General features: G+C 32.9%; 1 protein-coding gene and 2 pseudogenes across 1 annotated transcript in view; 2 read left to right on the top strand and 1 right to left on the bottom strand.

Moving 5' to 3' along the window:
• Positions 1-21,024, bottom strand: part of LOC148626287 (poly [ADP-ribose] polymerase tankyrase-like) — a 172,023-nt gene that overhangs the window by 121,114 nt on the left and 29,885 nt on the right. The window contains exons 9-14 of the mRNA XM_088570167.1: positions 20,530-20,699; positions 16,424-16,511; positions 13,087-13,206; positions 12,282-12,395; positions 4,347-4,427; positions 3,363-3,526 (exon numbers count right to left, since the gene is read on the bottom strand). Coding sequence (XP_088426293.1) covers positions 3,363-3,526; positions 4,347-4,427; positions 12,282-12,395; positions 13,087-13,206; positions 16,424-16,511; positions 20,530-20,699 — 737 coding nt within the window. The remainder of the gene's footprint in view (positions 1-3,362; positions 3,527-4,346; positions 4,428-12,281; positions 12,396-13,086; positions 13,207-16,423; positions 16,512-20,529; positions 20,700-21,024) is intronic.
• On the top strand, positions 6,632-8,699 carry LOC148626289 (uncharacterized; annotated as a pseudogene).
• Positions 8,652-9,807, top strand: LOC148626288 (uncharacterized; annotated as a pseudogene).

The raw sequence follows: 21,024 nt of genomic DNA, 5'->3' as shown, positions 1-21,024 counted from the left end.
TGCATATACTTGTATATATGCTATTGAGAGCCAAACCAGTCTCAGAAAATATTCACTAGTTTCGATAATTAAAGATAAATCAAATCATAGCTTTTCCTAGATAGGGTTGGCCACAATAGTCTGCAGTATGGCGCCCACATTTTTATGAAAATCATGTAATCAATACTATCATAATTCTTGGGTCATCAAAATTGCGAAACGAAAACGAAAACAAAACAAAACGTCAGGAAAATAATCTATAAAAGAAAGAATCGAAACAAAGCAATTTAATTAAATGAATCATATTGTAATGAAAACATAATTTAACAATACAAATCGAAACAGAATGAAGCGAAACTAAATCAATTAAAAGAAATCTTTTAAGACATTTCACAAATTATCAGAACCATAATGTTTACCCATGCCGGACATTTTGGACCATGAAAACCAGTAAATCCTTATGACATTTCGGCCAATAGACATATCAAAACAAGACAATTAGTATAATGCTATAGGATATAAATCATTACAAAATTTACCATATTTGAAGATTGTAAGTATAATATATCAAATCTGAGCTGACAAAATTATCAAAGTTGTTTTTAATTAATGTTTCTTCGGGAGCGTTAAAAGGTTTCACCTTCATCATATTATATACATGTATAAACAAATATAGGTGTCATCTATGGAGGGGAATCGTCATTAAAATAAAATGTTTGTACATAATGCAATGTTGAGTATACAACATTCATGTTACAAAGTCAATTTAACAAAAAAGAAAATAATACTGCAAAATGTTAGATGATATTATGAAAAAAAGAATATTATTTTGTTATATTTCTTGAGAACTTAATATTCACATTTAACAGTGCTGATTTTACATTCAAAATTGCCTTTTTTTCATGAAACTGTATGGAATTTAATTTCCATTCACTATACGATTCAACTCAGTAATGCATTCTTTTCATACATTTCTCAACAAATATTTCTTAATCAACATTTCATCATTGTAAAATCTTGCAAATGCTGTGCCCACATACAGGACTCCTCATCATTTATCACTAGAACCATACGCAAGAAATACAAGATCTTCTCTTGTTCTACTTGCAAGATCGCAAATGTGATACATCTCATTGAGTGTCAAATCTGTGGTCTCCAGTATGTTGGATAATGAATACAACCCTACCACGAATGGGTAAATGGCCACAGTAGCAACCTTAGAAAGAAACTTCTGCATATTATCTGTAAATTTTTGTTTTCAAGATCATCTTATTTTTTTGAATGTTTTAGATCATTAGCTTTGTAAATTGTTAAATCAAGGTCATTTAATACAATGATGTATGTCATAGTAAATGCTTAGTAAATAGTTTTCAGAAACATACACTCACTTGTTATTTGACACTGAAGAAGGCCATATGTTGGTCGAAATATTTGTCAATTATCTATCTTATAACATCTTTTAATCAGTCCTGTTTTACAAATCTCCTTAGACTTATACATGTATATTTATCTAATTTATACTGTATCATTATTTGTTGACTATTAGATTCATTAGTTTGCAGATTCCTTCAGACACTCTCTCTTCACATATATTTATAAAATCAAACCTCATTAAGTCAAAGTCAAAAGGATCAGGCAAAAATGTTGGAGTTATCAAAGGTTTGAGTAATCCAAGGTCGAGTATTAACCGGAAATATATTGGTCAGTGATTGTTTCTGCTTTTAAAAATGACTTACACATGTTGTATTACTTGTACTTGTACATGAACTTTACTTTATCAAAGTACTTCTTGGTGTCTTGCTTATTGTATCAGATAATTTATACTTGTTGTACATCAAATATACCACAAATACTGAGGAACATCGAATGTTTGGAAGCAATTCTTATTTACTTGTCTACATCAAAATCCTGATAAATATGTAATGTGTTGCTTTGAATAACTTAAAATCATAAGTATCATCAAACCATATGCACTACATTACAATGATAAAATTAAAAATTTACTAGTGAAACAAATGTAGTCATTAACAAATATCTTTTACTATCATCTGTTTCCTGTGTAGTTAAATGTCATAAAACCTTTTTTTACCTGTTTAGACAGCAATTAACACATCTCATCAGATCTATGGCTGTACTAATCAAAGAAATGAGATTGAGACACAAATTACGGCATTTGAATACTGGGTTTTCTAGATAATTTTGATAATGGTCACTGTGATATTCAGAAAGCGGAGATTTTCTGTTCCCACTGTAGAAATGCATTAAGGTTCTCATTCTGGTAGAAAAGACCTACCAATCGGTAGGTTCACATGTATGGTGATCAATTTTACCAGCACAACTTAAACAGCTCTATCAAAGTATATGCGAATCTAATGCTACACCAAGAACAGTTTTTATCAATATTCCCATAACAGCTTTTATCAATCTGGAACCATTTTTCAAACACAACAGCAAAACCAAGTTGTTTTTTTTTTATTTTATTTTTACAAACTAGTAGTTACCAAATAACAAAAAAAATAAAAAAAAAACAGGTCCAGACAAGACACAAACTATTTCTTAAAAATTAAGACAGGGATTTAACTTCAAAATAATTTTTTTTTTCAAAATAAAAGAGAGCTTCAGGGAGCACAGCATAATACAACAACAGTGTTCAAACCCTGAAGTTGAACAGTTGGTGCAAGTGTGGACACAAGATTAGTTTTTATCACATTAAAACACAAGGACTTATACTTCATTATGGGCGCAACAACAAGTTTGGACACAATATAGCACAAAATTTGAAAGTTAATGAAAAATTTTGAAAATGCAGGCAGGGATTTTCATAAAAGTTTTTTTTATTTTTTTTGGGTTGTTTTGTTTTGTTTTGTTTTGTTTTTGTTTTTTTTTTTTTTTTGGGGGGGGGGGGGGTGACCCAATTTTTTAACCCTTTAACTCCAAAAATGGTTAAAGATATGCCTACCCAGTATAAAAAATCTAAAGAAACAGATTAACATCTGAATCATAAAAATCAGATCAACAATAAGCTTTATCTATCAATTCTAATGATAACAATTATTTTTCCCCTTATTTCCAAAAGGGGTGGGGTAAAAATATCCAAAGGCCATGGGGCCCCCAGTCATGTTCCTAGGAACATTGTCTTAAAATTTCAAAAAAGATTAGAGAAGTTTTACTCGTTTTCCTAAAAAAAACTGATCAACAAAGCCAATGACCACAGTGATACCATTATACAACCAAAAAAAAAAAAAAATTGCAGTCATATGAAAAATCGAGGCAGGCATGAAAATAGGATAAGGAAGGGATGAGAAACAAGGATTTTTTTATTGTGGCCTTTTGCAATATTTTTATCAACCAAACAAAATAAATTGTATACTAAGTTTACTTACCTTTTAATGAGGACTTCTAATGGTCCAATACCCTGACAACAAGCAGCATAATGAATGGGTTTTCTATTTTGTTTGTCAGTCAAGTTAATATCTGGTTCAATCGATAACAGCCTTTCTATGTACTTCTTGTTTGGGTTTATACATGCACAATGTAGTGGGGTCATCTACAAAAACAAAGAACTGTCATGCTTCAAACAAATGCAGCTTGATAACAAATGCAGGTCAAAATTTGACAATAATAGACACACCAATCAAACTTGAAATAGCTCTGATTTTGATTGTGAATAAAGCATCAGTTTCTGAATGGAATGAAAGCGATCACTTAAAAGTTTGCATTTAGACATAAGAAATGAGCAATTCATAATAAAAATACATATTGCAGTCCTCTTTTTAAACACTAATTCTGAAATGGTTCAGGCCATAACCCATTACATAATTCAAAACCTTCTGATTGTTTTTTACCACTCTTTGCCCCTTATTTCTTCACACTTAAGGTCATAACACAAACAATCAATGACCTTTGTGGTATGAAACCTTGTGATTAAATTTCATTTAGATCCATACACTTATGCTTCAGTTATATAGTTAAAGCTTATAAAAAGTTAGTTTATGGTCTCTACTTGGTAACTAGTGTCCTTAAAAGCAGTTGGACCATAAGGCAATAGTTCGAATTTCCTTGCAACCCTCCTCTTCTATATTTGGATATTAATATGTCGGGTTGGAGTCAGAACGATGTGCCATACAAAAAGTTGGAGATTTAGCGGTACCACGGAGTACCACTCTTCAACCGCTTCTAAAGAATTTCAAGTTGAAATCATGCATGTCACACCTACCTAGTTCGATTTCGGAATCATTTTCCTGTATGCTGATACCATATTTGCTACATTGATCAAAACTTCAATGAAAAATGTGAATTTGAAGCAAATATGGTATCAGCAAGCAGGAAAATTAACTTGAGTTCAAGGCAAGCAACAATTTTCTTACCATTGATAAATCTTTTGGCTTCTTTCTGACAGAATCTGCTCTGATATCAGACTTTAAATCTTCATTCTCCTTTGTCAAAACCTGTGGATGTATCATAATGAATGAACTTTTGTTACAAAATAATTTTAATCTGTTTGTATGCTGGACTACTCTTTTAGAAAAGAACAATTCATCACAAACACAAACCATTTGGCAATGTCATTGAATAATATTCATCAATCTAATATAATTGAAAAGACACATATAATTAATTATTGCACTTTAAAAAATTACAGTTTTTTGTTTTGCATTTCATAATATTTTTTTCATAGCACTTTAAACAAAATTAGACACCAAGGTAAAAATTAAGCACATTTCACATAGAGCAGCTTGACACAACTAGAGGTCAAACCTTGAACAGTTGGGACAAAGTAAGTTTAATACAGCTTTGAATTTCAATAGTGAGTAGACATTTGTGAGAATATGACAAAAATTGAAGTGGTCCCTTTTTGACCTTTTCTTGATAAATGGGTCTAGTTACAGCCTCCAAAGTCAATTCTAACCTTCCTTTGAGGGTATGGTACTTTGTGATACATTTTCAAAAAGATCCATTTACTTTTACTCAAGCAATCGTCTAGAAATCAGAAGAATACTTGTTTCTGTCCCCTTTGCAGTCCTTTATTCTAAATAAGCTCAGGTCACAAACCCCAAATTAATCCCAGACTTTCTTTTGCAGAATAACACTAGTAGTACAATTCAAAAAGAAATCTTAGTAGTTACAGCCTAGCCTTGTCCAGATATCATAAAAATACTTGGGGCAAGTGAACAGAGTTTGACACGATGCCTTCATGTTTTTGACATACTAAGAGTCCATTGTGGACACAACATCTGTTTTGGACAAAAATAATCTAAAAATACTGTAAGCAAGCTCACCATGAAATTACTCCCTGCTTCAAATGGACTTTTAAAAATGTAAAATCCTTGTTGGATTATCTCCCTCTGGAATCCTCCACTGAAATTGTTTTTTCTTGCAAATTTACATAAGATACCCTACCTTCCTATAAAACTACATCAAAATCCTTTGAGTAGTTTAGGAGGAGCTGTGCTTGCAAGGTTTTAAGTACTTCTCTGTCTAAGAATCAGGAAAAATGTGTATATGAAGAAATGAAACACCAGTGATTGGGATTAAAATTTTGCCAATGGACTATGGCCCCCTTACCCTTCAATACAATGGGACATTTTCAATTTCAATATGCCATTCTAAAAAAAACATGGAACAAAATTTGGAATAGCAGGTAGCCTCCTAGACATAGACATTGAAGACCACATGTAGCATAAACAAACTTTAATTTACACTGCAGATCAAATGTTTATTAAGAGATAACAATTAATGTGTCAATCAATTGTCACATCAAATCATTTCTTTTCTGTTGTTTGAGTTTTTATACTGATGTATTGTCTACTGCTTTATCATAGTCCACAGATCCCCCATCAGTTAGACCTAATGTATTGTCTAGTGCTTTATCATAGTCCACAGATCCCCCATCAGTTAGACCTAATGTATTGTCTAGTGCTTTATCATAGTCCACAGATCCCCATCAGTTAGACCTAATGTATTGTCTAGTGCTTTATCATAGTCCACAGATCCCCATCAGTTAGACCTAATGTATTGTCTACTGCTTTATCATAGTCCACAGATCCCCATCAGTTAGACCTAATGTATTGTCTAGTGCTTTATCATAGTCCACAGATCCCCATCAGTTAGACCTAATGTATTGTCTACTGCTTTATCATAGTCCACAGATCCCCCATCAGTTAGACCTAATGTATTGTCTAGTGCTTTATCATAGTCCACAGATCCCCATCAGTTAGACCTAATGTATTGTCTAGTGCTTTATCATAGTCCACAGATCCCCATCAGTTAGACCTAATGTATTGTCTACTGCTTTATCATAGTCCACAGATCCCCCATCAGTTAGACCTAATGTATTGTCTAGTGCTTTATCATAGTCCACAGATCCCCCATCAGTTAGACCTAATGTATTGTCTAGTGCTTTATCATAGTCCACAGATCCCCCATCAGTTAGACCTAATGTATTGTCTAGTGCTTTATCATAGTCCACAGATCCCCATCAGTTAGACCTAATGTATTGTCTAGTGCTTTATCATAGTCCACAGATCCCCCATCAGTTAGACCTAATGTATTGTCTAGTGCTTTATCATAGTCCACAGATCCCCCATCAGTTAGACCTAATGTATTGTCTAGTGCTTTATCATAGTCCACAGATCCCCATCAGTTAGACCTAATGTATTGTCTACTGCTTTATCATAGTCCACAGATCCCCCATCAGTTAGACTCTAACTTTGCTATTAAAGTAGTTTATCACAAATGATAGGAAAGAGTCTATTTTTTTGTTTGGCTGCAATCAGATTTTGGATTTTTTTGGGGGTGCTTCAGGACCAGATAATATAACTCCACCATTATCAATATTTTCAATAGGTGTTCATAATCATGTCCAGCTGCCAAGCTCCTCTTAGACAACTTGTAGTTGGCTTGTAACCAAACATTGCATGAATGTTTGTTAGGATATTCTTAACAATTTTTTATCTGTAAAAAACATGGCCACCACAAATAAAAATTGATTTGCTGAAATAACTTGAAAACCAAAGGGTTTAGCCTAGTTTTCTAGGGGGTGGGGGAGGAGGGGAATTGATCAGCATGGTTAGACTGACCTATGCTGAAATTTTCAAAAAGATCTGTTGCTCAATATTGGAGTTATAGCCCCTGAAGAGAAAAAATGACAATAAGAGATTTATTGAGAGGTCTTGTTCTTTTTATAAAATTTCAAATACGGAGATGTTAGATATTCCATTTGTTGTGAATCCTTTAATTGTTTCTGTTCAGTCAAACAACAAAAAAACGGTTAACATTAGATTTGAGAGAAAAAAACAGACATTTATGGAAGCAGAGTGTAAAATTTGAAGATACGCGTATTGCAAAACATTATATAAATACCAATTCATATATGTTTATGTATGACGTACATTCTGGATATCATCATGTTGATATTTTCCCACCTCACACTAAATTTCTAGGATTTTGTACCTAAGGCTGAAAAGTCTATGTGGACACCTACTAAAAATCTCACTTTTTTAGAAACTAACATTGATACAGATAAAGAAGTGTTTTCTATTCCTGACAATCATATTGATAAGATTGTGAGTACCATTTCAGACATTGATTTGTGTTTGTAGGGAAGGTAGCTTCCTTGGTAGGACAGATTTTATCTACGTCTCCCATTATAGGCAATATAGTATATTTAATGACAAAACATTTGTCTATTGACATTAATAGTGTGCATTCATGGAACATTTATATATATTTATCTGTAGACAGTATTCATTTTAATTTTATGGAGGTTTAATTTACATGAAGCCAATATTAAACCCTTTAAGAATGATGTGTCTTGGCAGTGATGCAAGCAATATGGGTTACGGTGGCTATATTGTGGAAAACCCATATAATATTGCTGATGGTACGTGGTCAGAATCTGAAGTTTCCACTCGTTCCACATGGAAGGAGTTAACTGCTGTGAAAAATGTATTTTTGTCACTAATAAACTTTTTAAGGGGCAAGAATGTAAATTGTTTTAGTGACAACCAAAATGTTGTTAGTATTGTTAGTAAAAGGAGCACTAAATCAGTACTGCAAAAGTTAGCTTTAGACATTTTTAGCACATGTATTAAACACAATGTTAGTATAGATATGGTTTGGATACCACATACTGAGAATGACAGCAGATTATCTTAGTAGGATTATTGATTCAGATGATTGGGCAATTTCTGAATTTGCATTTCAGGTAATTGAAACCCTTTGGGAACCTCATGAGGTTGATTAGTTTGTCTCAGACTGACAATTTTAAATTCCAGATTTTGGAATGTGAATTTGTCAGGTGTTGATGCTTTCACGGTTGACTGGCAAGGGATCAACGGGTTGTTTGTTCCACCTGTTTCTTTGATTCCACCCGCATTAATGTATATGCGGCAGTGTAAAGCTGTTGGTACTTTAATTTTACCTTACTGGCCCTCTGCCAGTTATTGGCCAATGCTTTGTCCTTTTGGTGATGGTTGTATTTCTGAGGTGACAAGTTTTATAGATCTTCCTACTTACAAAAATGCTTATATAGCTGGTAAGAATAAGAAGGCCATATTTGGCAATGTTGATTTAATTCAAGGCATGTTAGCATTAAGGATGGATTTTTTATCCAGTTAGATCATTTTGATGGCAGCATGTATCATAGATCTCTCTTGATCTCTTCATATAGAATGTTAGTTTTACAAGGAGTATAATGTATTGTGATTTTGTGTTGACAATGGCAGTGACAATTAGAGTCCTAGTATTTAGCTGATTGTTATAATTTTAAATAATTTTCATTATTAATGTTTCCTTTTAATTACAAATATATTTTTGCAGGCATTTGCTGGAGAATTGCCAAATCTATCTGTCTCATTAATTAGTAAAGTGAATTCACTTCTAGAATTACTTTCGGAATCTCAAGTGGTTTCAACAACAAAAATGATATTATCACAGTTTTTTACAATGGAAAAAATGGGCTACGTTGAACGGAATTGATAACAGTGACATTTTACCAGCTAAAGCCTTTTACGTTGCTATATATTTAGCTTCTTTGACAGTCATGCAATACCGTTAGTCCAGTCGTTCAGGCATTTTACTCATTTAAGTGGATACATTCTCTTATTGGATCATCATGTTCACCAACAGATTCAAATAATTAATATTTTAGAAGGTGCAAAACATAACCTGGCTACTCCTATGAATAAAAAGGAACCTATTTCGGTAGAATTGCTGCATGAGATGTATGATGCCATGTTTTTTTTGGTAACTTGTATAATCAATGTATAATTTGTGCATGTTTCACTGCATTTGCTGGTTTTTTTAAGAGTTTCTGAGTTGCTTAATATTCGAAGAAGTGATATAGTTATTTTAGAGTGTTACATGTATGTGTCAATTCGCATTCAACATAGTAAAACAGATGTATATAGAGATGGAAATTCAGTATTAATTGCCCGTACACATTCAAATAAGTGTCCAGTAAAAAACTTGGAATTATATTTGCAATGGGCTGATATTTCGAAATTTGACCCAATGTAAAAATGTCTATGTTTTGTGTAAAGAGAATACACCATTATCATATTTGAGGATGTGTGAGCTGAAGCATTCAAGCCTTTTGTTCCTAATATTGAGCAATATGGCTTGCACAGTTTGAGGTCTGGAGGTGCTAGTGTTTGTGCTACTTTAGGTTTACCAGACTGTCTTTTTAAGAGACACAGTAAATGGCATTCCGAAACGGCCAAAGATGGTTTCGTTAAGGATTCCTTAGATGATTTGCTTAAAATGTCCAAAAATTTAGGGTTATATATTTATTGCTTTAATTTTAAATTCTTTTATTGCATGATATAGAACTTTCTTCAAAATTTTCCCGTTTTATGTGTTTTGGCCATCGGCTCTGTCTTGTGGTATTGCACTTTACTATTTCTTGTTATTATTATTATGAGAATAATATGAGGTTCTGATATATGGATATTAACGAAAGAAGAAATATAATTTCAATCGGTTGATTTTAAGAATTACAATGAAATTATTTTCTTCTGAATTGTCTGCCCATAGATGGCGTTATTAGGTTGTGTGTTTTATGTGATTTGGCGGTTAAGTCATTCGGCACGTTTACGTTGATTTTTTTTTTTTTTTGATTTTTTTTTTTAGATACTTGTTATTTGAGATTTTGTATCATGCGTTAAGAAATTTGTTTGCTTTACATAAGTGTTTGTGTTCATTGAAATATTTACATATTAATGAGGACATTATAAAGATGTTTAGGATTCTGTATATGTAATATATTATTAATGGTAATTAAACCGGCCATTAGCTCTGTCATGTGGTATTGGGTCGTATTGCCTAGCGGTATCCCAACAACTTTTAAAAGCTAACTGCTATAGCCTTTATGTAAATAAACAAAAAACTGCAACGACAAAAATGATAAAAAAGAGCATTTATGGAACATTAAGTGATACCCTGTCACATTATTGTGAAACGAGAGGCTCGCAGGAGCCTGAATCGCTCACCTGTTAAAGTTTGTCTTTCAAGGGCAATAAATTTAACAAGGATTTGTCCAACAATTTTGACTCAGGTAGGACTACCATAATGATCATCTCGGCGATAGAAAGTTTCTTTTTATCTATTATAGTTTTCAAGATATTGGCTGAAAACTGTAAAAATTCAAGGGCAATAACTCTTACAAAGAGTCACCTGACAACTTTGATCCCTTAAGACTTTTGAAGGCCTTATGATAAGGGTCATTTCAACTGTAGAAATAATTTGCCAAACCTAATGGTTTAGCAGATATATGTGAAAAACTACTGTCTGACCCCTTTGTTCTATTTTTAGTAATGGCGGCCATGTTTTTCGACGGATCAAAAATCCCAACATCAGTTCTATGCACGATAACCAAAGGAAGACCTTTTAAAGAAATTACATTAAAAATAGCAAAAAACATCGAAAAAGGGCAATAACTCCAACATGGCTGAACAGATAAAAATGAAAATTTGACCAGAGATAGATCTCATCATACTGAACACTTTTACCCAGTCAAAATTGGGCTAAACCTAACCGCTTTGGAGATATATGTGAAAAACTACTGTCTGACCCCTATGTTCTATTTTTAGTAACAGGGGCCATGTTTTTCAATGGATCAAAAATCCCCACATCAGTTCTACGCACCATAACCCAAGGAATATTCATACAAAGTTTGGTTCCAATTGGTCAAGTAGTGTCAGGGGATAAGATTTTAAAAAAAAATAACATGATAAATAGCAAAAAAACGTTGAAAAAGGGCAATAACTCCAACATGGCGTAACAGATTAAAATGAAAATTTGACCAATGTCGCGATTTGCGTTTTTTTTTTTTATTTGATCTGGTGACAAAAATAACCAGTTGGCGATTTTCTTGGCACCTAGGTTTTGTATATTAAAATTGACATAAAATTTGTCAGCAACAGATATTCTCTCCAATTAAACAATTGTGTTGACACCTGGTCAAAGTTAACTGACCATAACCAATTTACAACTAAAGCCAATCAAAAGTATTTAGACCAGGTGATCGTGACTCACAATATCCTCCTGGGAGGTGTCAATCAGATGTAAATATATTATTGAACCAATCAAAACTCTTATCATCTGGTCAAAGGTGAACACAATCATGGCTATGTGCATTTGGCTACATACAAGCTTCACAGCCCTATTAAACCATATGATACATTCAGAAACAGATTTACTTATAATAGAATAAATTAAATCCAATTAACAATGATTATCCCATCAGGAAGCGTCTAAAACACTTTGAAAAGCAAGAATTGATTAAAGAAAATGGATGACATTTGTTAACATTTTTGTCATGTGCCTTTTTTACTAAACTGAAAAATCTAACCAAGTTACATTGAATCCAGTCTGGTAGTTTCAGAGAAGAAGTTTTTAAAAAATGGTCAAAGACAAAGGACATGGGAGGGGGAGGGGGGTTTAGAATTTTAATTTGTCAAAATTCTACGTCAAAGACTTTTCATAACTTTATATCATCAGTAACCAATCACTACTTACATATACAAAAAAAAAACCCAGAACAATATACAAGAAGACCTCACGTCCTCAATTTCAAGTGATTAGATGAATCAAAATTTGAGTTGAGGAAAGATTTGAGGAAATTCTCAAAATTTGAAATTTTCTATGAAACCAGGGCCAGAATATGTAATCCCTCCTTTTTTTTGGAAATATACTAAACTGACCATATAATCATCTAGATAAGGTTAGTATGCATACACCAGTATTATTAACAAGTGCAATTAAGAATTGTATATGGAAGTCAATGAGAACTGCATACTTACATCCACATGAAGATAGTTGTAGCCCAAACCATGAGCTTTCTTAACAATATCACCAGCAACTTCCAGGTTTCCTCGTAATACAGCTTTCTCCAAATGCATTGACAACTGATTTTTCTAACCAACAAAAAATTGAAGTTAGTGTTTTTTTATAAGGTAAGTCACTTTTTATATATTTATTTACATAAACAAAGTATTCAACTTACATGCAAGAGCCCCACTGTGAAATATCTTATCACAATACTAGTATACATTTCAGGATTTACATTTAAATACTGCACATATTAGTATTAAAAGCATATGATTAAAATTATGATGTAGTCATGCTAATACAACTGCATACCAAATATGCATTGACTTGCAGTAAAACTGACATATATACAAGAGGCTCTTGAGAGCCTGATTTGCCTACCTGGCAAAATAAGCTTTGCCGAGCACAGCATGACTATGACAAAAACATGTAGAAGTGGGGGTAAAATAAAAAAAAACTTTCTATGAAAATGGTATCAAAATATAATTTGTTGATTGATTGAAACATAGATACAGTTCATAAATCATGTGTAAACACCCTTACTTCCATTTAGTATTGTAAATAATCCCTTCTAGCTTGCTCCTTATCACTATACAGAAACTTGCTCTGTATTACCTGATACATTGCATGCATTATATTTAGTAGAAGACCCATAAGAAGTCATTGCAATATAATGAAAGATCTAGCAAAGAATTTTATTCATCCAATATAGTCAATCAGAAACATAAAATGACATCTAATGTTGTATCACCATATTTCAGTTTGTTATAAACCTACCAATTGATCTGGAGTAAGTACATCCTGAAGATGAGTATATGCTTCTATTGTCTCTTTCTTCACCCCTTTCACCAATAAATTAGGGACAATAGCCACACATTCATTATAAATTGTTGGATCCTTCAATGATAGAAAACATCAAGTATATCTTTAAATCTTATTTTGGAAAAAAAAAAAAAAATATTAAGTAAATTGTCAAAATCAGTAGTATAAAATATCAAATCAGTAGAATAAAATAATGCTGATAGAAATAAAATGCTTCAAGGAGAACAGCTAGATACACCTAGAGAGGTCAAACCCTAAACAGAATTGGCAAATATGGAGACTAAGTTAAAGCTTGATACAGCTCTAAAATTTGATTGTGCACAAACCTATGACACCAAATAATATTTTGATCTGAATGGAAACTTAAATATATGCAACAGGACAGACAAAGTGCTTTCAATAAATCCAAGAATTTGTTTCTGTATTTGAAGGGTATGATAAAACTAACAGCTCTAGAGAGCTTGAATCACTCACCCGGAGAATTTGAAATCATGTGGTCATAAAATTTGATCATTGAAAAGGTTTAGTGTTATCTATACCACAATGGACAACAGACACAAAGTATTGATATAATCTCACAGAGACTTTTGGTCCAGGTGAGCAAAAAGAAATAAACCCCAGATCAATAGAAATAGACAATTCACAATGACTGAAAACTGCAAAAAATGTCATTTTCCTCTTTTCAATGTCAATAACTCGAATAAAAAGTGACCTGACAACATTGACCCAATGGAAACTTTTGTAGAGCTCTTCATGCTAAAGAGGGAGGGTCATACTTATTTTCATATATTGCTTATAATTTTTTAGATTTATGTCAAAGTTGGTGAAAGTGGTCTAAAAAAAAAAAGCAATAGGGGCAATGTTTCATGCTTGATCTCTTTAATCAATACAATTTTAAAAGTATATACCAAAACAATGCTGTAGACTAATCTACTGAGTGGTTTCAGAGAAAATTATGCTGATAACAGATGCCAAATGATGACAAAAGCTCACTTGGCCTTACGTGCCAGGTGAGTTAAAAAGTTGACTTTTAGTGTGTGACCCCACTTCGGCCCCATGTAGACTGAAAATGCTAAATGCCATTTTAAATCTGTTAAATGTTCATAACAGAGAATTTTTGTAAGAAACAAATTAAAACAAGAATTGTCAACATTAAATGAGAAATAAACCTTTTACATTCATCTAAAATGAACACCTATTTTACCTCTATTGGCCTCCTTTTTTTGCAGCAGGATAGGGGGCAGTAACCCCATTTTAAATAACATGCTTCTTCTAGCAGCAAGTAACAACATATCAAAATTTCATGACATTTGGTTCGCTACAACTCAATTTATCACACAGAAACAAAAACATTAACAACAACAACGAAGACAAAGTCAATGACAGCACCATAACATTACACATCCACATCTTTAATGGTCACACAAAAACATGGCTCCGTCATGAAACAAATCATGTAGTTTTAACTAGAAATACTGTGAGCAAGTTCACAATACCCCATGCTTCAAATGGACTTAAAATATAAAATTTTTGGTGGATTATTTTTCTTTGGAGTCAGCCAACAACAACAACATTCCTTCAAACACATCTAAATATGATGCTCAACCTTCCTGTAAAATTTCATAAAAATCCCTTGAGCAGTTTAGAAGGAGTTGTGCTACGATGTTTTAACATGTAAAACCCTTAATTTGGATAATCTCCCTTTGGAGTCCTTCAACAGGAATTATTTTATTCATTTTTAGCTACGATATTATACTAAACGTTCCCATTAAATTATATCAATATCCCTTGAGCAGTTCAGGAAGAGTTGTTCTAACAAGGTTTCAACATGTAAAACCTTTAATTTGGATTATCTCCCTTTGGAGTTCTTTGACAGTAATTATATTCATTCCTGGACATCTTCATATGATACCCAACCTTCATGTAAAAATACATTAAAAGGGTTGAGGAGTTGTGCTTCCCAATTTTTAACATGTACAACCCTTTCATTCTGATTATCCCCCTTTGCATTTCCAGTAAACGAGATGTGCCAAAACCTACGCAACGGTCCTGATCTCGTATTAGTAGTCAAACGAAATTATCTTGGTAATTTATGAAATATTACCTTGCAATTTAGTTGTTTATTGTCAAAATAAAATTGAACAAGAAGAAAATGATAAACATTTTCTTGTTCATAATGATGAATTTGTTGAAATATAAAATTATTTTTAAAACATGAGTTCAGAAATGGAGTACTTCAAGTACTTAAAAAACTTCAATGGGAGGGAATATTCAAAAATGGAAAAGAGTTTGATAAATTTAGAAACAAATGAAAAGATAGTTGATAAAAGAAAAAGAAAGACAGAAGATAGTCAAATACAAGAGAAAACAGATGATAGTACAGAAAAAAAAAAAAAAAAAAAAATTGGCTAGTTGAATTTCTATTTGGCTAGCAAGATCAATATTCCACTAGCCAGTATGGCAAGTTGTGAAAAAAAAATGGTTTCCCACACTGCAATCTTCCTATAAAACACATCAAAATCCCGGTTAAGAAAATTACAAGGTTCTAATAGGTAAAACCCTTAATTTGGATTAACTCCGTTTGGCATACTTTGACAGTAATTAAACTCCTTTATGACACCAAATATTCCTATAACATTAAATCAAAATCTCTAGAGCAGTTAAGGAGGAGTTGCACTTATGAGGTTTAAACATGCAAAACCCTTAATTTGGATTATCTCCCTTTGAAGTCCTTCAACAGTAATTATATTCCTCCTTGTACATCTATCTCCCTTTAATACAATATCAAAATCCCTTGTGTGGTTTAGGTGGAGTTCCACTTACAAGGCTTCAACATGTAAAGTCCTTAATTTGGATTATCTCCTTTATGAGTTCTTTGACAGTTATTATATTCTTTCATGCACATCTACATATGATACTCAACCTTCCTGTAAACATATATCAAAATTCCTTCAGGGGTTAAGGAGGAGTTGTGCATTGGAGGTTTTCATATGTACAACCCTACATTCCGATTATCTCCCTTTGGAGTCCTATTCCTTCATTCTCATATACATCTGATATCCAACCTTCATATAAAATTTCATCAAAACTCACCTGAGCAATATAGGAGTTGCTGTTACAAGAAATGTGTACAGACAGAGGGTGATTCCTATATACCCACCCAATTTACTTGCAGGAGGTATAATTATAACCAAGAATTACCACAAATAGACTGAGAAGTGGACAAGACAAAAATTTCTACGATCAAATAAAATGTTGTCATCTTAGATTAACAATTAAGACACAACCTCACCTTAGTAAATGCAGCATTACCCTCCCTACTGCCACGACTAGCTGTAAGCTTCCTTACAAAAGATACACCCAAAGAAGCTGGATTATAGCTGAAATAAAATATGTACTGTTATAATAAATAATACAAAGATGTTGTGCATACTATCAGTATCAATTATAATTTCAGGATATGTTGTTATTACTTGCTAGTTTTCTCACTTAGCAGCTACAAATGTTTTTGATATGAATAGTAATATGAGGCTCTCAAAGAGCCTGAATAGCCCTATTAACTAAGTAAGTAAAGGTACCATGTTTGACAAAAAATTGCTGAAAAAAAAGCATATATTGATGATGCTGTAAGTTCAACTGAGTACCTAAGGCACAATAAAATGTTGGAAATCACTTCAAAGTGTTTAAGAGCCTTTGGAAAAAATTTGGGCAGGGGTCTCCCTATGTCCTGTTATTCCACTGGGTCTGATGGGAAATTAGCCTAGTATACATTTGCTGAAAAAGAACTTAAAATGAAGTTAAACCATGGCTTTACAACGTTTTCATCATCACCATTCTGGAGACTATGTTTACTATATAAACTAAATATCGTTGAGATCCAAGCAAATATAAAAATAAGCGGGAAAAGGGCCACCTAGAACAAACTTTCATCATCACCATTCAACTTAGAACATAATGTTTCTTCTGGAAACCAAACATCAATGGAATCTGAGCAACTGGTGAAAATACTTCCAAAATGGCAGCCATTTTGAAAAAGGCTGCCTAAAAAAAAAATTTCAATACTGCCAGTCAACTCAGAATATCATGTTGATCTTATAAGTAGCTTTCATCCTCATTATTCTTCAATAGATGAGGAAACAATAGCCCAAAAAAAGCATTCTGACCCCAATGTTCTATTCTTAGTAATGATGCCATGTTTTTTGACTGATGAAAAATTTTAAATGATCAATTTCTGCAGGATACCTTAAAAAACGATCATGCCAACTTTCCTTAAATTTTGTCTCATGATTTAAAAATTGTACATGTGAAAAACGACAAAAAAATCTCTTTCAAAGGCCATTACTCCTAGATCAGGTGACGAATCATTTTTAAATTTTCGGCAAAGGTCCATCTTCAGAAGGTGAACAATACTGTCGCTTTTAGAATTTACCATCAGGAAAAATCACATTAACTTATACTGCTCTTCACTTCCTGTTCATAAATGTAAAATATTAATGATGGGATGGATAATTTGACTCATAAGTGCTTTTAAATGAAAATATTTAACACATTTTGTACTTCCAGACACATTACTGCAAGAAATTAGTTCCCTAAATGTAAATTTATTACTAAGTACCTTTCTAGGCCAAAAAGGAGTCCCTCAATTTTGAGTTGATATGAAGATTAGATCTTAATTTAATTAGCATAAATAATAAATATTATTGAGCTGATAAATTGCAAGAAACACATTTACTTGTTATAAAAGAGGTATTGAATGATATAAAAGGAATTACATTTGGACTATATTTTTGTGTAATGTTCAGAAAAAGTAGGGAAGTTCAAGTAATAGACCCATGAAATAAGGAATTTTGATCCTGAAGGATCAAAATCCCCAAAATATATCACGTTTAAGTACAGGTCTTTGTGTATATACCAAGAGCAATGACATTCACATGGTGCATTAACATAATAATGTTACATGGGGTTTGTTATCTTGACCTTTGTGAAAGAACTATTAAACACCACCACCATACCAGAAAGCATGGAATAAAGTACCTTTGTAAGAACTTATTAATTCAACTGATAATGTAGATGTCTGTATGTTAACCAGTAGGATTTATTGAAAACATCATAAAATTCATAAGTAAAACAATGTCTTAGTGCAAATTTTGTATGACAAAAGTCCTCATACCTCAAAAATAGAAAACTGGAAAATTACAACTTGCATGTGTTGTTAAAAATACCCCCACACAAACAGGAAGTTTAAAAAGTTTACAATTTATACCCTATCTAAAAAAAACAACATATCAAATTTGAAACAAATCCATCCTTTTCTCTATCAAAGGCAAAGTCCTATGAAAAGTCCCATTCTTGTTGAGAATCAAGATTCACGGTAAAAAAATGTCCATACTTTAGGGCAAGTAGTGGGCAGAGCTGGTTCAAATTTAAGCAAATGCTTCACCAAGCACAGCAAGATACCCTCCGCTGAGGTTGATTTGGCATATATATATGGATACAAGCTTGATTGTGATTTAATGTATGACAAAACATAATATTATGACCAGAAGGGAAGCAATCAGGTAACTTAAATATTTGCAAAAAAGACATTTTAAAGAAAACATGAACAGACAAACAGGCCAACAGACCAAGATAAGCCTACCCTGTCAAAAAAAAAAAAATCAAAACCCAAATTTTTTTTTAAAAATTGAAAGAGAGCTTTGATCAATATAAATAAAAAAAACTAAAGTTTGATTGAAATTGCTGCACAGATTTTTGAGTTATAGTCCGAAACTAAAAAACTAAAATATCACCCAATATTTGTACAAATTAAGTCCCATAACTGCCAAAAAAAATGGAAAATTTATAAAAATCAAAATGGAACAGACATCAATAAAAAAAAACAATTCATAAAGTTTCACAAAAATTGTGGAAGCTTTTTTAATTTATTGTGCAAAATGAGACCATGGACAAATATTACAAAATAATTAACACCTACTATTACTGCAGATTAGAACACATTTTCAATTCCAACTAGTAAGGACTGACCATTTAAACCTAATTAATTGATATAGCTCCATTCAATAGGTACAAGAACACAATTAATTCCCCTTGGTTTTCGTTGAATATAGTTCCAACTTTGGTAGTAGGTACCTTTCACATTTTTTCATATTTTTACTGGAAACTATTTGCTGAAGTTTTGCCTCTAATTGGTAGAAAATAGCTTAAAATTACATGGGATTTTTTTTTCATTAATCAATTCTGACTAGAAGTTGTGATTTGGTTCAGTGGAAGAAGGTTAAAATTTAGGACTTTTAACTCAGTTCATTTGTTATGTTTACCCAATTTCTGAGTTATATGTATTAATTTCAGAAAATTATGGTAAAATTTTCTACAATTTATATAGAAAATTCTGTTTGTACATATCTTTAGGCCAGAGAAGTTTTATTCAGTGTGCGCCAGTGGAATTTTTTAAATCTGCTCAAATGTGTATATTGAAATGCACTTGAAACTTAATAGTGGTCTCGTGCCCATTCAGAGGCTCCTATTGATTTCTCGAAAGAAAGATGGTCCCTAACTGGTCATGGAATGACTAAGTACATGGTTTGCCCCCAGGCAGACATGCAAGATAGGGGTGCACAATGCCAAAAAGTGATGAAGAATGTGAGAAAGTTTCATTCAATTCTATACAGGAATAAGCCCCGTGCAGGTCCGGGTGTCAAAAGAATAGGCCTGCAGCAGCGCTAAGCTTGTCGTATAAGGCGACTAAATAGTGCTCAGAAACCTAGACGGGGGCTAGGCGCTCTGCCCACAGAGCAACTGGGATGTGTGCCCCAGGTGTTGGAATGGGGTACCCCTGGCGTGTTACATGCTGGGGTTGTCAGGCTATAATACGGAAAACCTGACCACAAACCATAGTGGTGCACCGTGTTGGGAAAGATGCCACGTTCCTCGCACGTTAAAGAACCCTGCTGTGGTATTTGATAGGAGTAGGAACCTTTGCGCTCCGCCACAGGAGGCTAAATTGCCCTACCTTACCCATCCCCCCTTTTTCCAGTGGCAATCAAAATTTGTCGACCCTTTTATCCTTGTGACCCATCCTTTTTTTTCATTTCATGTTCATTTTGTCATCCATTTCATGTTCATTGTCTGAATATAGCTGAAATATTGCTGCTCGGACGTTAAACCCCAACAAACAAACAAAACAAATATACAGGAATAAAGGAGGAGAGGATATGCATTTGGAACCAGGGAACAGATGGCTGAACAAATAGATGAAGGAAAAGACTGGCAGAGGAACTGAGGGACAAACAGTATGATCACACAGTATACATATACACCCGGGACTCCTGGTATATTAGTCAAGGTCTTATTAAAACTCTGGCCTAAAGCCCAATTTGGTCAGAATTATGTATATCATACCTGCCAGTTCCTAATGCCTCAATTAACACCGGGGGCAAGGGCTGTTTCAACCTTTTGTTGTCCTTCTGGTTTATGTCCTTATAAAGCTCCATCATCATTTCCACATTGTTATTTTGAATAGCAAGTTGCAATGGTGTTCTTTCATCAGAGACTGATCTGGCAAGAGACGCCTAAAAAATTAAGTAAAATTTTAGCGATATATAATGTAATGGGACTGTTATGGAAAATTATTCAATCCTAATTTTCTTTTTCATGAAATCAAAAAACAATTGATCAGTTCGCCTGATGTGTCTTCCATTCCTCATTATATTCATAATATTCTAAACCAACAGTATATATTTAGATATAATGATAATTTACAATTAAAGTAAAGCAGATTAAGTGTGTTTGATAAATGGTACAGAATCCTAAATTTCATACAAAATAATTTGAGAGCAGATCAAGAAAGACAATACCCTTTGTTCCACTTAGGACTATTTGTACATGGACTAAGAT

The sequence above is a fragment of the Perna viridis genome, chromosome 2 (assembly GCF_037379345.1).
Source record: "Perna viridis isolate PV_CMFRI_1.1 ecotype Kerala chromosome 2, ASM3737934v1, whole genome shotgun sequence".
NCBI classification, from domain to species: Eukaryota; Metazoa; Mollusca; class Bivalvia; order Mytilida; family Mytilidae; genus Perna; species Perna viridis.
Note: the sequence above shows the minus strand (reverse complement) of the source record. Positions and strands in the feature narration are given on the sequence as shown.